The sequence below is a fragment of the Sciurus carolinensis genome, chromosome 13 (genome assembly GCF_902686445.1).
Source record: "Sciurus carolinensis chromosome 13, mSciCar1.2, whole genome shotgun sequence".
In the NCBI taxonomy this organism is placed as follows: domain Eukaryota; kingdom Metazoa; phylum Chordata; class Mammalia; order Rodentia; family Sciuridae; genus Sciurus; species Sciurus carolinensis.
Window position 1 is genome coordinate 25,192,978 of NC_062225.1, and position 16,505 is coordinate 25,209,482.

At 42.0% G+C, this 16,505-nt stretch overlaps 1 protein-coding gene and 1 non-coding gene across 2 annotated transcripts; one reads left to right on the forward strand and one right to left on the reverse strand.

Moving 5' to 3' along the window:
- Positions 1-10,908: 10,908 nt before the first annotated feature.
- On the reverse strand, positions 10,909-11,604 carry LOC124963647 (N-acetyltransferase family 8 member 3-like). Its single transcript, XM_047523442.1, has one exon. The coding sequence runs from the start codon at positions 11,587-11,589 to the stop codon at positions 10,909-10,911; it is 681 nt and encodes a 226-aa protein (XP_047379398.1). The 5' UTR covers positions 11,590-11,604.
- Positions 11,605-12,411: 807 nt separating this feature from the next.
- On the forward strand, positions 12,412-12,479 carry LOC124963802 (small nucleolar RNA SNORD22). Its single transcript, XR_007104833.1, has one exon. It is a non-coding gene; the product is annotated as a small nucleolar RNA SNORD22 (small nucleolar RNA).
- The last annotated feature ends 4,026 nt before the right edge of the window (positions 12,480-16,505 follow it).

Consider the following 16,505-nt stretch of genomic DNA (forward strand, 5'->3'; position numbering starts at 1 on the left):
TAAAGCAAACAGCAGCAGATCATTTCTTTCCCATCTGGAGAGGAGCAGGGAACTGGGCAATGTCTGCCTGAAATGTCTAAACTCATCAATGGAGGGAAATGAGCTATTAGAATGAAATGTGTCGTGTCTTTTTGGAAACACAGCTTGGGGTGGTAAGAGCTCTGTGGTAGACTTTGTGGAGTTATCTGATTAGGGTATCCACTGGGTGCACTAAAACTCTTCTCAGCCTCCCTCCACCTACCCCAGGGTTTGGCTTTGGAGGCTAGGAAAGAAAGGCCACCAGCCACCTTTGGTGAGTTTTCCGCCACTCTCCCTCTTGTTTGCAGGACTGAAATCTGAGACCATTCATCACCATACATGAAACCAAGATAAGTTGATAAAAAGATAACGTTTAAAGCACTTAACCCAGTGCTTGAATCAAAGTGTAGCAGAAATTTCCCCCTATGGCCTGGAATTACAACTAAGTCCCAAAGTTGAAGGAGAAGGGTGCTGAGCAACCTCACTATAAGTGTGACAAACCCCTAGCATTAGGAGCATTCAGGGCCAGTGGCCTCCCCAGAAGGCTTCCTAGGGACCATAACAAAGAGTGGCTACTGCACCCAAGCACAATGCAGAACTTTCAGTTTGTGACACTTAGGCTCCTGCCTGAACTCCAGAAGTAGTCAAGAAGAGGAGGCAGAACCAAGAATGTCTTTCCTTTCTTGCTGAGCAAGGTATTGAAATATTTTGCACAACCTGTAAAACGAGAGGGTTAATGCCTCTAAACCCCCTTTCAGCAGCCATCAGGCTGCTCTTCTCCCTCCAGAAGCCACCACACCCAGCCCCTACATCAGGACCTTTCTGTGCAAATGTGCCCAGGCCTGGCAGGACTTTGAGCCTCTCCTTTGTTTTTGTTCTTACACAGGTGTTAGAAGTCCAGGCCAAGGCTGAATGCTACCCAGGTCCTGAGTTATGGTTGGATTCACATTTGAGGAACTTCTTCCTAGACCTGGTTCACACTGACCTTGAAAGCCTATGCCCTCTCTCCTCCTGGAGGTTGGACTCCAGCCAACTCAGCAACTCTCTCCTGAGGGCAGCTTCTTTTCACCCAGAGCACAGACCTCCATTGACCACCAGCACATGCAGTTTGGGGTGAGGGCACTTATGACAGAGGCAGAGTGTTTTACTGTAATGCCCATCTGTTTTGTGTATCCCAGATGATTTCCTGGCCAGTTAGTTAAGCCAAACTGAACCATTAACGTGGTCTACATCTTTACCTGTTTGGGAATTGGGTGATTTTAATTTAAAATTTTAGTTTTATTTTTACTGTCTCTGAAGCCTTCCCCTCTCCTGATATTTCACTAAATGTTCTTGGAATTGGGAGTGTACATACAGGGAAACAAAATAGAACTTTACCAAAGTAAAACTACCATTTAGAGCCTCTAGGGGGCACTCTTGGCTTATAGCCCCAGCCTTTGCCCCTTTGCAACTCCTCACGGTTGAGAGCCTCATCTAAGGAAACTCCACCACCCACCAACAGGGAGGTCATTTTCTAAATCTGACCATAACTTAGATTAGAGATACAAGATATATAGATGTGGAATCCTAATTTTCTTGATCTGAACATCCCTAGCCTATCTGTTCCTCTCCTACCTTTCAGAGCGCCACGGTTGACCCAGAAATACTCGGAAGCCTAAGCCATCCTCCTTTAGGCATTAGGTTAAAATCTCTGCATGCAGATGTTTGTGTGTGTGGGTGTGGTTGGGTGCGCACGGGTGTGCACATTTCTCTCTGTTCTTGGGCCTGTTTCCTCTGATGCTGGTAGCTTTACTTTGGTTATGGTAGTGAAATCCAAGACTCCACTCTGAACTTAGAGAAACAGAGCTGTCTTCACAGTTCAACCCAACTTTCTAGACTTGCTGCATGTAGTTTGCGGTCCAAAGTTCCAACATGTTCCAAAGGAGGCATGACTAAATTTACAGATTATTGCAGTTCCTGACCCTGTCTCATCACAGTGTGATCCAGCCTCACCATTGCTCCCCGCACAAGAGCCTAACATTGGAATCCAAGTGCAGAATCTCAGCTATGAGGCAGATGGCACTAGACTGAAAAATACTCAGCTTTGTTTCATGAGACAGGGCCAACTGAGAAAAGGTGGGAATGCTCTGAAGCCATCTCCTGATAGGCATCAAAACCAGAGCCCAGAAAATAACTAGGAGTAGGAAACTCATAGCTATGAAGTTTGTTGGGGCTTTTTGTTGTTTTGTTTGTTTTTGTTTTTGTTTTCTTCATGAATTTCCCACTTAATAGTAAGCTCCTGGGAGGCAACAATTGTGACTCTTATTTCCCTTGATGAGCTTGAGCACAGTGTGTAGTACATGGTTGGCTCAATAAGAATGTGTGGAGCTGAGAGTGGTGGCACACACCTGTAATCCCAGTGACTTGGGAGGCTAAGGCAGGAGTATAGCAAGTTTTAGGCCAGCCTCAGCAACTTAGCAAGGCGCTAAACAACTTAGCAAGACCAGTCTCAAAAAGAAAAGAAAAAAGAGCTAGGGATGTAGCTCAGTGGTAAAACACCCCTCAGTTCAATTTTTTTTAAAAAAGGTGTGGAATCATGCAGAGAGGGTGATCAGTCCAATTAGAAGCCAGAGGCTCTGGACAAAACAAGGGAGATTTAATTGATAAATTGTCTGAGACATCTGAATGTTAATAAGAGACATTTAGGCATCTGACAGAGTTTGAGGTTGACAGATATATAAAAAACTGAGTACAACAAAAAGATCATTATCAATGTTAAGGGTTATGATACAAGGCCAAAATTTGCAGGAAAGGATAAGTATAGTTTTACTGTGTAGCTTAGCTTAAAATAAACACAGATACTGGTGTGGCACAAATGGCAATCTGATTCTATTGGGAAGCTGGGGTGTGGAAACTGCATATGCGTGCTGATTTGTCCTCCATCTCTGGAGCAACTAGGCAACACACAAGCCACAACCAACTGAACAGTCAAGGAGCCACATAAACCCAATAAAGAAGAACAGGTAAGTACTTACAGGGAATGGGTACAGTGACACGTGCCTGTTACCTCAAGTTACTTTGGATGCTAAGGCAGGAGAATTGCAAGGCCAGTCTCAACCACTTGGCAAGACCCTGTCTCAAAATTAAAATTAATAATAAAAAGAGCCTGGGGTTGTACCTCAGTGGTAGTGTTCCTGGGTTCAGGGAGTGTAGGGGGCTGCTTTTCATACAACATATCCATAGGCCGCTGACTCTTTATGTACATATATAATTTTGGTAAAAACAAACTAAAGACAGAAAACTAAAAAGGTGAAAGGCAAGAACATTAACATTTTTAGGAGAAAATGTGGAAGAGTGAGAACTTAATCAACCTTAAAGAAAAAGACTAACTCTCTTGCTTTTCTCTCCCCCTGACTCACTTTCTTTCTCCTCCTTACTTTTCCACTCTCTCTAGCACTCGCCCTTTCTCTTTCCCTTTCTTTTCCTCTCATTTTCTCTCTTACCCTACAGGGAGACACTCTGTTTGCTTAATAAACCCTCTTATGTGAAAAAAAAAAGAAAGAAATAAAGAAAAAGACTGATAAATTTGGATAGATAAGACACAAAATTTTTATGAAAAGACAAGGCCCAAAATAGGAAAAGATAATTATAGTGATGTAGGACAGGTGAGGCTGGACAGCTGAGGAATTTTCAGGAAGCTGGTTTATTTAAACTGCAGTGATCCAGAGGGACTAAAGCCTAGAAATCTCAGGACCCCAAGTCTGGAAATTCTTTTAGATTTATAATCAGTGGGGTGGTTACATGACAGTGGGTGGTACATAAGTTACTCTTTGTCCCATATTCTTAAGCTAGACAGAGATTTACAAGTTTTTACCAAGAAAACAGTATCTTTTGTATAGCAACAAGCTTGAGACAGTATCACCTTTTGTGTGCAAACCTGGCATTTACAAGAAAGGAAACTTCAACCTACACTGAGCTCTCTGCAGAAATCCTGCCGACATTCTTTGTAAAAATCTTTCTGACAAGAAGAGAATCTTAACTATGGTGGGGAGTCTCTGGAGAAGCTTAATTATTGAGTGTGTGTGGGGTGGGGGGGTAACCTGGTTTGCATCAATAGCACATGTAACCCAACAAAGAATTTTTTATCCAGAATATATAAAGAAGTTTTATGAGTCTAATCTGTAGGGAAATGGGCTAAATAAAAACAGGCGCAGACAGTTTCACAGAACAAACACATCTAGCACATTAACATGAAAACTGCTTGACTTAGTTACGGAGAGGCACATTATGAGCAGAATAAAATACCTTTTCATACTCAGTGGATTGGCAAAGATACTTAACTCTGATATTCCTAAGTGTTGGCAAGGATGTGGGTCAAGTGGTGTTCACCATTTAAAGAAATTTCCCTTCCCTCTACAATTGAGAAATTTTAAATATGAACTCTGAAAAAAAGTGTACATCACTAATCCACAAAGGAAGCAACATCTTCACAGAGAACTGGAAACAACTCAGATGTCTTTTCACAAAATAATAGATAAGTGACAAGTGGTATATTCACACAAAAGAAGAGAAAAAGCAAAAGTCACACACGTAAATCTTGATAGACTCTCGGAACTGTTGAATTTAAAGAAGCAAACTACAGAATACATTATATAATGCATCATTGTAAAGAGCAAGGCAAGGTAAACATGGTGCTTATGGACAGGTGATCCCAGGTGGTTTTAGGATGGGCAGATTTAAAATAACAAAATAGTGTTTTCAGCTTAAGGGAGATGGGATTGGGGAAGATACAGTTGGCTTAAAGTTTTCTCCAGAAAACTGATGGCTTTCTAGCTCTTCAGTCAGTTGATAGGTTCATGGGTGTTCATTTTATTATGCATAACTATGTAAAATATTTTAGTGCATCAGGTGTTTTCTAATCAAAGTAGACAGATTATTAAACAGATTCATAATATGATTTCTAACTTGTGAACAATGCTGTGAGTATCAGGATTCAAATTTATCCCTCACTGCCCTTTTTAATTCATTTTTGATTGCTGCATTGTAACTGTATATAATAATGGGATTTATGATGCTATATTCTTACATATACAACATAATATGATCAATCATTTCTGGTACCTTCCCTTTTCCTCCTCTTTCTTCCCTTTCCCTTCCCTCTCCCATTGACCTACTTTCTGACTGCCCTTTTTAAGCCCACTCAGCAGAGTGGGATTCCTTCTTTATGCTAAAGATGAGAAGACAGGTAATCTGACTGTTCTGATCACTTCTAGGTGATTGTACATTCTATAGTGCTCACTTTTCATTGAAAACTCAGTCTCCACTCAATAAATGAAAGCATAATAACCCAAACTCACAACCTGAGTTTGAGCTCAAGTCTTCTCTCTTCCCCAGCAGGGTCTTGCCATGCACCATCTCAGGGAGCCCAGTGCTCTCTGTCCTGGTCTGGTACCTCCTGCCTTAACCACCCCATCCCGTCTGTTTCATATATAAATCTGCATGTGTCTGTGTGGGACTGAAGCTGACTGGCTCATCCCCTCTCCCCAGCAGTTCATTGTATCAAGCTGGCTCTCTCAGGTGTTCTCATGGTTTTTCTGAGGCCCCCACCTGGAATGTACCCTAACTCTGGTGGCACAGGTGATGTAGTTTTTTCTTTCTGCTTCTCAGCCTCCCCCAACCTCGTTTCCAGCAGTTGCTTCACCAACACAGAGTCTTCTTGACCAGTCTCTTGCATGAACATGTGTGTCCTGCATCCAGTCTTCAGAAAACATTCCTGTATCCTCTGGCCAGGCTAACTGGAGAGTTAGGGCTGACCCTAAGACCACAGCTCAGCTAGGCTGCCACACCTGCTCTTTGGGTTCCTGTGGCTTGAGTTAACCCCAGTCCACTGAACTTTGGCTGCTGGGACTGATATCAAGTGCAAAGGCCTACATCCAGATCTGAAGCCAGGTGCACTTACAATTTCTTCTGAAATATGCCTTGCCATAGTAAATAAGTTACCAGCTTAGTCCAGTCCAGAGTGTTTTTCTTGAGAACCATACCCGCTCCTCCTAAACCTCTGAGGAGATGGGTAGGCAACCTATGAACTGGACTTGAGTTTGGAATTCTGGATAGCATCCACAGAAGAGCTGCCAGATTTAGCAAATAAAAATTCAGGACTCCCAGTTAAGTTTGAATTTCAGATAAACAACAAAATGGTTTTTTAATTGCAAGTCTGTCCTAAGCTCTGTTGGAGCCATAATTATCCTCAAAGAATTATTCTTGATTTGTGTGACATTAAAGTGTATGGGACATCCTATATTTTACCTGGCAACCCTGGTGCAGGTATTAGAGGGCAGACCAAGCTGAAGCCAGCAGCAACAAAGACACATATAGGGGTAGCAAAAATAGAGCTTGCCAATGACTTGTGTACTAGAGAAATACCATGCATGGTGAAGGGAGAGAAGAGACCCCAAAATCCTTGTGTTGCACCTGGAAACAGTATCCAGTCAATCCAAGGGGAAGAGGTTTTGATGCGTGGAAAGGATTTTAAATTTGTGTTTCTTGATTCATCTAGATTTCTTTGGAAAATCAGTTTTCAAGGGATTGGAAGATCCAGTAAAAAGCATCAGACAGACAACCTCAGAGAGTCGGAGGGCAGGTGTTAGTCCTTCACAGCAGAGGATCCTGTCAGCACAGCAAAGAAAAAAACTCCAAAATAAAATGATGTTTAAGAGTGTAAATAAACAGGTTAAAATCAAATGATATCCAAATGTTTTAAGGGCATTTGCAATTAAAAACAAAAGAATTAGATAAACCTAAAAGGACAAATATTATATAATTCCATTTACAGGAGATGCCTAAAATAGTCAAATTCATAGAGACAAGTAGAATCAAGGTTGCCAGGGATTGGAGAGAGTGGGAAATGCGAAGTTAGTGTTGAATGGATATGGAGTTTCTTTTTGAAATGATAAAAATGTTTTGGACAAGACAGGGGTGATGGTCACACAATGTGGATGTGCTCAATGCCACTGAATTATATAATTTTTAAACAACAATTAAAATGGTAAGTTTTGTATTTTATATATATAGTCTCAATAAACAAAATATAATGAAAGGAATTACAACTATTAGAAATAAAAATTTAAAATATCAAGAACTTTGTAAAATGAAGAGCTTGGAATTGAAAGACCTAACTTAAGATATTTAAAATAGCAATTAGGCTAGGCACAGTGACTCACACCTGTAACCCCAGCAACCTGGGAATCTGAGGCAGGGGGATCATAAGTTTGAGCAACTTAGACCCTATCTCAAAATTCAAAAAAAAAGTCTGGGGATATAGCTCAGTGGTAAAGTGCCTTTGGGTTCAATCACACGTACAAAAAAAAAAAAAAAAAAAAAGGCAGTAAAATACCAACAGAAGACAAAAATTAAAAGGCATGATTTTTAAAAAATAAAAGAAATAAGCTGGGAATTTATAAATTCATCTTACTATACAATAAAGGGAGGAGAAAATGCAGAGTCAGAAAACCTAAAAGAACATAAATTAAGCTAAAACAAAAAAGACAAATCACATACTGTCAACATGAGTTCAAAGTAAAAATTATCTGAAAGGAAAAGAAGACAGCAATTTTAAAATGAAAAGGGGAAGGAGGGAGAGGTGTATAAGGCAGTCAGGGGTCGCTGCGTGACTTCCAGGCAATGCGTACAGCAGTGTAGGAGTGTGGAGCAGCATACAGTGTCCCCTAACCAGCCAGGTCACCTCTCTGGCTCTTCATTTTCCCCTGCCCACTCTGGAGTTCCTCATACCCAACTAGAGTTCAAGTTCAGAGATGCCCAGCTTACCCAACATCATCAACTGCTTCGAAGGCAAAGTCATTCATGTCTTCAGTGACTGGGGGAAGAAGACCCCCATTTTGCACCAAATAGACCTCCTTCTCTTCCCCTTTTACCTCTCTGAAAACCCATGGTGTGAGTTCCCCTGGCACCAATCTTCTTGCCAAGCCTCATTCTCCTGAGTCACAGAATTCTATTAGAATCAGGTCTCTGTCCCAGTATCCAATCAGGATGCTCTGCCTTCCTGGCTTCTAGCCCTATAGCCAAGGGGATGCTCACATGTCCCAGAGGGTACTTTTCTGCCTCATTTGGCAGCTGCTTAAAGCAACGTGTCCCTCCCCAATTTACAACCCACTAAGATTGTCCCAGATGGGACACATTGACTGGACAGAGGAACTTACAGATGCTGCCATCTCTCTGCTGTGTTCCCTCTCTAACCTGACAGAACATTAGGTAATTGGCCCACAGTTGCCCTGTTTAATTCCTCTAATGTAAAGTAGATTGTTCACCTCACCATTTGATCCAGTCAGTGAGGCTAGAACTCCAGTTGGCCACCTGGTCACATGTCTGTATTTTCTGCACAGTTATTCCTAAAATAGACTTCTTATAACAATCCCCAAATTAGCACATTTTAAATTAGTTGTCCACAAGATACAAATCTAAACACTTTCACGATTTATTCATAAGGTAACCCACTGGTTTGTAATAATGCAAAAAGTAACTCCTCCCAATGACTCATTAATTTAAAATTCAATCTCTGTTTATCTTAAGTGTTTTCTTTTTCCTGGATTTAACAATACATTTTCCTTTTTGAAAAGCAAATGAATTCTTATCAAACAGTGGAAACAGTGTCTCATCAAATATGAATGGATAAATAAAACGTGTATAAATACTCAGCCTTTAAAAATGAAGGAAATTCTGATACTATGACATGAATGAACCTCTAAAACATGCTAAATGAGAGAAGCCAGACATAAAAGGACACATATTATATGGTTCCACATACTTGAGATACCTGGACCAGGCATATTCGTAAAGACAGAAAGCAGAACAGAGGTCACCAGGGACTGGAGGATGGAGAAGTTGGGAAATTACTGCCTACTGGGCAGTTTCTGTTTGGGATGATGAAAAACAGACCATGATATATTTGTACAACTTTGTGAATGTATTATCACTGATGTGCATACTATAAAATGGCTAATTGTATGTTATGTATATTTTGCCACATTTCTTTTTAAAGGAAGAAGGTCAGGAGTAGGCAGGTTGAAAACGCTCAGGCTGGCAGACTCTTCCTGTGTGTGCCATGTCTTCATATGTGCACAAGTGTGTCCAGGCAAGTACATGAAAAAAGGGGATGAAAAATTAACTAACCAGTAAGTATTATATAAAAGGAAATCTTAATGTCTTTAAATTTTTACTACATTCAAGCTCCTTCCTTCAAATTGAACAAATTACTTATTAGCTAAAGAAAAATAGAATGCAAGTTTGGAATTAGCATTCCAGTTATTCTCACTGCTGGGCCAAGTCACTTGGACCATGCCCTCCCTCCTTCCTACTTTCTCGAAATCCATTGATCTCCTACCCTACACTTGCACCAAGAGGTTCCTGTACGAATCACAAATCTACATTTTGCCATTTTCTGGAACCCCTACAGTTCATGTGTTGGCTTAACCTATTGCCCACAGCCCCAGTTCAGCCAAAGGCAGGCTCTTCCTTCTCTTACCACCCTCCTCCCTGCAGCACACACATAGGCGCAGCAACATCTGACCATTCCAAAGTTCCAGTCCTTTGGTACAGAGGGTGACTTCTGGGTTTCTAAGGCAAGTGTCAAATGTCAGTGGTCTTGCTCCAAGGTAGAAGAGGACATGATGTCAAGTGGGCGAAGAAGTGCTTTCAAAGCTCTGCTACCAAGGTTTGGGGTTCAAGATGACACCTCCTGCTCACACTTGTAGTTTGGCAAGAGCAGACTGCATAGCAACAACTCTTCCCCAAAAGACTCCTTCAACTGCTTTTCTCTCTCTAACCTATACCCTATTTTTGAGTTTTAGACATATTTAAACTCTTTTCTCTTTTTTCAAATTATTTTGAGACATTTACAGAAAATTAACCCTTTTAAAATATATGAGTTATGTTACATTGATACCATTCACAATGTCTTGTAACTTCCAACTATGTCAAGTCCCAGAATATTTTCATCACCCAGAAAAGATGTAGGCTTATAGGAACACATGGTCAAGTTAAAGCACCTATGACAATCTGAAATCCCTGAGCATTTGGGGACAGAAACTGGGACCAAGATGTGTTCCAAGGGTGGCAGATCAGGAAGGTTCACCGATGCCATGTTTCTTCTTGAACAAACAGGAACACTCCCTGCCTGACTTCCCCTCAGTCACGCTGGTCCGTGTGATTGGGTCCAGCCAGTACCATGAGGATTGTACCATATCCAGATCTTCCCATGAAAACATACCCCACTTCATCTCCACCCACCTTCTTTCCTTCTGTAGGGACCAGGGACTAGAGCAGATGGAGCAAGTTGCTGCCTCCGTTCTCACAGGGTTGCATCCTTTGCTCTGTAACTCTGCAGCTTCTCCACTACAGACCCAGCTTCATTTCTTCCCCAAATCTGTTATGTTTCTACATGCAACAACTGCAGGAGTGGTGGAAAAGCCTTTGCTCCTTTCTGCTTTTCTTTGGCTGCTGTGCAATGACCTTGAACCCTGCCTGAACTGGATCAAGATGAAACCTAGTGAACCTGACACTTCAACAAACTCAGTACATTTGAAAAGGAAACTTGAGACCCAGAGTGCTACCCAACACTACAGAAACTGCTGGTCCACAGGTTCATAGGCTAAGTAAAGGTTCATCATATTTTTGTGTTGTTTTTAATGCAACATTACCATGGTGCTAGACAAATGAAGCACAGGCAACCCAGCCTGAATGGAGCAGAATTCCTGGTACCTCCCCACCGACTCTACCATCCAACACAATGCACTCAGATGTGTACTAGCAATGAGCTTTTATTGCTACTGAAGTTTCAGGGTTTGTTTTTTACTACAGCAGACTCAATTGGATCATGACTGATACACAAGGGAATGATCATAGGCCCCTTTCCTGAGCACAAGGGAGGCGGTACATTAAATGAATCACAGGAGTATTCCTCAGCCTTGAAATCCTGGAGAAGAAGGAATGGCCTGTCTTCTGGAAGCCCATCCACTGGTACAGAGACAGGGCAGCATACTGCAGTATACTGACACTAAGGACAACTTCATCGTAGCCCTGGGCCTCTGCAAACTGGAGCACTGTCCTCACCAGGGCTTTCCCTGTCCCCTTATGTCGGTGCTCCAAAGCCACAGAGAGATGACATAGCCGCAACTGCTTCTGCAAGGGGGAATTCTTGACTGGAAGAGCCCCTACTATGCCCACCACCTGGCCCCCAGACTCAGCCACCCAGAAGCAGGATCCATATGCATTCATGTAAGATCTGGTGATGTCAGCCAGGTCTGTGTGAAAACACATGGCCATATACTTCCTCCAGGTGTATATAGCAAGGAACCACAGGAAAGCCAGGAGAGTAAAGCTGGACACCATCATAAGGAGCCAGGAGTCAGTAAGCAGAAATACAGTGAGGGATACCACAAGTAAGAACAGGATAACTGGTGGCTGCCTCAGCATGTAGTGGAAGGTCGTAGGGATATGCTCAGTCATCCCACTGGAGAACAGGGCCAGGACCCTTTTGTGGTCACTCTCCTGGTATTTGCGGATGTGATAAGGAGCCATGGGAGACTTCTATGTCTGAAAATTCAAGGTTCAGGAGAGATAGCTAGACCTGACCGCGCACCTTCGCAGCAACCCTGGAAAAGAGAGAAGACTTGTGAAGGCCCCACAGTTTCCAGCATCCCAGGAATCATGAAGACCCTGCTCAAAGGTGGGTTTTTCTATTGTCATATTTGAGGGAAGCAGGTTACCACCACTGTGAGGAAGTCTACGGTCAGAATCATATAATCCTCCCCTTTCTGGTTGTGTGTCATTAGACATGTTCCTTAAATTTTCTGAGCCCATGTGTCTTCATCTGCTGACCAGGTAAAACCTGCCTTCTGGGGTTGTTTTGAGGATTTAACAGGATAATTATATGAAGCATTAATATATACATCCCTTTCCCTCCACCCTCATAACCTATCAAGGACACTATGAAGATTTTTCTGTATTGGCATTGCACCCTGGGGCACCCCTTGTCTCCTCTTTTGGTCCCTCGCCAGGGTCATACATTGCAGAAATTCTATATTCCCAAAAAGAAGTTTTAGCAAAGCCTCCTTCCCCTAATTATAAAGATTTATACTCCTGACAAAAAAGTCAAGGACCAAAAAAGTTCCAGTCTTGAGCCCCAGGAAGGTCCCAGGACTTCCGGCCCACAAGAAGTCTCCCACCCTCATACCTATGTCCTCTTACCTACTACCACAGAACTGAGAATGTCCAGAGTGGCCTCAGCAGCAAGCCTCTGATTGAAGTCCAAGAGAAAATGCCCACCCTACTGTGGGGAAGCATACCTGGGTTCACTTTTCATTGGCTGGCTCTGGAAGTTTGGTAATCATAAACCTTAGAGTTAAGGTGAAACCACTGGGGCAGTCTAGGGGAAAAGAGGAAAGTTTGTTCCAGAAAGAACTGTCTAAGGGATGGTCAGAATTTCTGTACATGGGAAAGGAGGAATCATAAGTTATTTGAAACACAGGTTGTTTGTTTTTTCTAGGCCTGAGGAAAGAACAAGGTGCAAATAAATGTAGGGTTTCATGTCTTGGAAGACATCAGAAAGTAGATTCTTGGATCCTTTCTTGTGCAATCTAGCTATTCAAGTTAGCACATAATTATAATAATATAATTATTATATTTATATATATAATAATTATAATTATTATAAATATAATAATTATAATTATTATAAATATAATAATTATAATTATTTTCATCTTCTTAATAAGGTTCTTTTTCTAAATAACAACAAAAAACAAACACTAGAGTCAAGGAGCTAGGCTGTGACAGAGCAGAGAACACAAGTCCATTCACTTGTGTGATTCCTAGGGAATTCACCTGGAATGGGAAGAAGGCTTTGGACAGCCTCAAAGTTCTCACCCTTGTGGGAGGCCTGCCATCCCTTTTCCTCAGCCTCTAGCATCTCTTATCCAGCATACCAGGCCCTGTCTGAGGCCCACTCTGGTCCCCTGCACATACTTGATAGAAGCTTGAGGTCTGTGCCATTCTCCCTGGACCCTCTTGTTACAGGCCAAAATCCAGGTCCCTGGCTCAACAAGGTGCATCACACTCAGGCTTCTCCCTGCCTGAGTTTTACTGTTCTAAGAAAATTCTATCCTTGGAAGTCCCCACACCTCCTTAGCCTCTTCTTTATTCAGCTAAGCTTTTGTTGTACCTCCTGGGCCACAGGTGTCCTTTTCGGCTGCCAGCAGTGCTGATGGGCTCCCGACATGGTCGGATGGTGGGTGCTCTGTAGTAGCTCAGAACCAGCACCAGCACACTTGTTACATATTTTAGCTGAGGATATACCTGAAATAGACAAGTGCAAAACAATAGCACAGAATTGCTTCTCGTGGAATGAACTCTTCTCTATGGAAGGGATGCTTCCCTTCTAAAACTGAACTCAACCTCTGCCATATGCCCTAACCTCACAGACCAATCAAGATCATGGCTTTCTCTCCTTTCATGACTTTCTGAGCAGGATGACATAGAATCTGGCATTGGTTTGTAGTATTTTACTCAGGCTTATTGTGAGCCAGGGGCCAGTGGGCACTGGGGTTGAGCAGAGATGTAGTCCAGGGGGGGCTGTTACATCAAAGGAGCTCCTCAGGAACATTGGGTGTCTGGAAGACCAGTGGACACCTTCACAGTTGTGACAAAGGCCAGAAGGTGGAGGCAGATTCATGCGCTACTGGGAGAGAAGATAATGAGGCTTCCCAGGGAGGAATCTTGGGCTATGACCAAAGAGAGATTGGCTTCTACAGGCAGAGGGAGGAGCTTTTCAGAGGGTACAGAGGCGGCTGTCAACCCTAAGGAAGGATGAAGGCACGGCTTTTAGGAAATGGTCTGAGAAGGAGAGAGGGAGTGGGTGAAATTGACTGGGATCTGAGCACGCAGGACCTGCAGCATGGACCCTATTCCCAGAGCACAGGAGGCCATAGGTACATTTTTAACTGAAAATGGACTTGACCAGAGTATGGGGGGCAGAGACAAGGATCTGATGTGTGTGTGTGTGTGTGTGTATCACTGTGACTGCACATGGAGAATGGTAATGAGGAGACAGTAGTAGAAGCAGATACCCTTAAGAGGTAAGTGCAGAAATGGAGTGAGAGACAGGCCCCAGGTATAGGTGTGTAAGTTGTTTGTTACAAGAGCACCTGGCCTCAGAGGGTTAGTAGAAACAAAATGGAACCTGTATCATTTGCCAAAGCAAGAGGCCTGGCTCAGAGCTGAGTTGGCCAAAAGAAAAGGCCTTGATTTCTAATTTGCTCAAAGGCATTTTTTGCCCACTACCCTGCATCCCATCGTCTGCATGACCTGAAGTAGGAGCCTTGGTCAGTGTTCACAAAAGAGCCATCTGGTTGACCAGAGGCCCAGGAGACATAATGGTGACTTGGACCAGAGGGAGGTGATCAAGATGGTGAAACCTGGACCACCTGGAGGTCCATTTTGGGACAGAAATAGCAGGAATTAGAATCATTCACATGGGGATGAATATAAGGAAGCAGTCAAATGAGGACTAGAATTGTAGCAAAAGCATCTTCAAGGACATTAGGGAGAGGGAAGATTTGGAAAGATTAGAACTTGCCTGTAAGTTGTGCTATAGGAAAACAGAAACTGGGACCTGGTAGCTGGAACCCAGGGCTCCTGGTGGAGTCTGCTGAAATTAAGGATCTTAGATCAGAGCTCAAGTTTAACTTTTAGCATCACTTCTGACTGGCGAGTCTATGAGTATTTGTTACATTGTTCTCAGTACATTTAAATATTGTTGTCTTTAAAGATTTGACTGTTAAGAAGAAGTTGATCTCAAGAGGGGAGCAGAGGTTTTTAGGGTACAGGTGAATGCTCCTAATGAAAGTCTGTGTAATATTAACCAGTCATAACAAGTCAAGGAGAAGGGGAAGAGACTGTGGACTGTCCCTGTCCTTTATCTCCCCCAAGTACTTGGTGGTTTTTGTGACCTCCCCAAACTTGGTTTACATTCAGGCTTTTCATCTTTCCCAGGCTTCCAGGTAGCATCTGCTTTTTTTTTTTTTTTTTTTTTTTTTTTTTTTGTCCTTTATGTAAAGTTTTATTCCACAACCTAAAGTTTTTCTATTTAAGTTGAAAATGTAGCTTTGTCACATATGAAATGTCCACACATTTAAATGTCCTGACCCATTTAACAACTAATAATTGAGCATTTATTATATGCCAGAATATCAGAAACATTATAGGCTTTTAAAAATTTTATTAGTATATTATAGTTATACATAACAATGGGGTTCATATTGATGTATTTATACCTGCATGGAATATAATTTTCTCCATTTCAACCCCCAGTACTTCTACTTTTCCTCTCCTCCTCTCTCCCTTTTCTCCCCTTCCTCTACTCTACTGGTCTTTCTATTTATTTATTGGTTTTTTTAATTGGTGCTTTATAGATATTAAATGTGGAATTTACTGTGACATTTTCATATATGTACATAGTATAATTCGGTTAATTCATTCTGCAGTTTTTCCCCCCTTTCCTGTCCCTCTTCCCTCATCCTCAATCCCCTTCCTCTAGTCCACTGATCTCCTTTCTATTGTCATAGGCTCCCCTGCCATTTTATTTCCTTATTTCTCTCTATCTTCTACATATGCAAGAAAACATTCAACCTTTGATTTTTAGATTGTGGTTTATTTCATTAGCACGAGGTTCTCCAGTTCCATCCATTTACCAGCAAATGCCATAATTTCATTCTTCTTTTTGACTGAGTAAAATTTCATTGTGTATGTGTTCTTTATTCATGGAATTTATCCAAAAGAACTAGAATCACCATCCTATAGTGATACAGATATATCAATCTGTATAGCAGCACAAGTCACAACAGCAAGTTATGGAAACAGCATCTGCATTTTTGAGACACCCCTCTGTCAGGAATGATTCATTTTTTAAATTAAATGTTAGATACATTGCTTCCTCCCCCAGCATGACACACTGATGGGACTCAGGACACAGTACATGGCGGAAATATCTAAATACAGAATTACTTTGGTCGAATGTTGAACTTGATCAGACTTTTATGTTGCAAGTGTGGAAAAGTCACCTACACTTGGCTTAAGGAATAGAGGTGATGGAATAGCTCCTGAAATTGGCAAGACCAGAATGAAGACAGGGTGACATGAAGGTGGGTTTGACCTTGTGGTTTTTCTTCTACTCTGGTTGCAGGGTCAGCATCCTCACAAGACTTGCTGCATTTGGGTGTAGAATACTCTCCAGTTGTGATTGAATCTGTAGACTTCCTCATTTACCACTAGCTGAAAGGTGAGGAATTATACCTCAGCATTTCCAAAGTCAGTGGATTTCAAATGGTTAGTCTCAAGTTCACTCACATTTTCAGGGGACTTGTGTACATTGAACAGCAGAGACCAGCCTGGGGTTATCTTAAAAGGGTTCCTTTCTTAAGGACATTGGAACCCTAAAG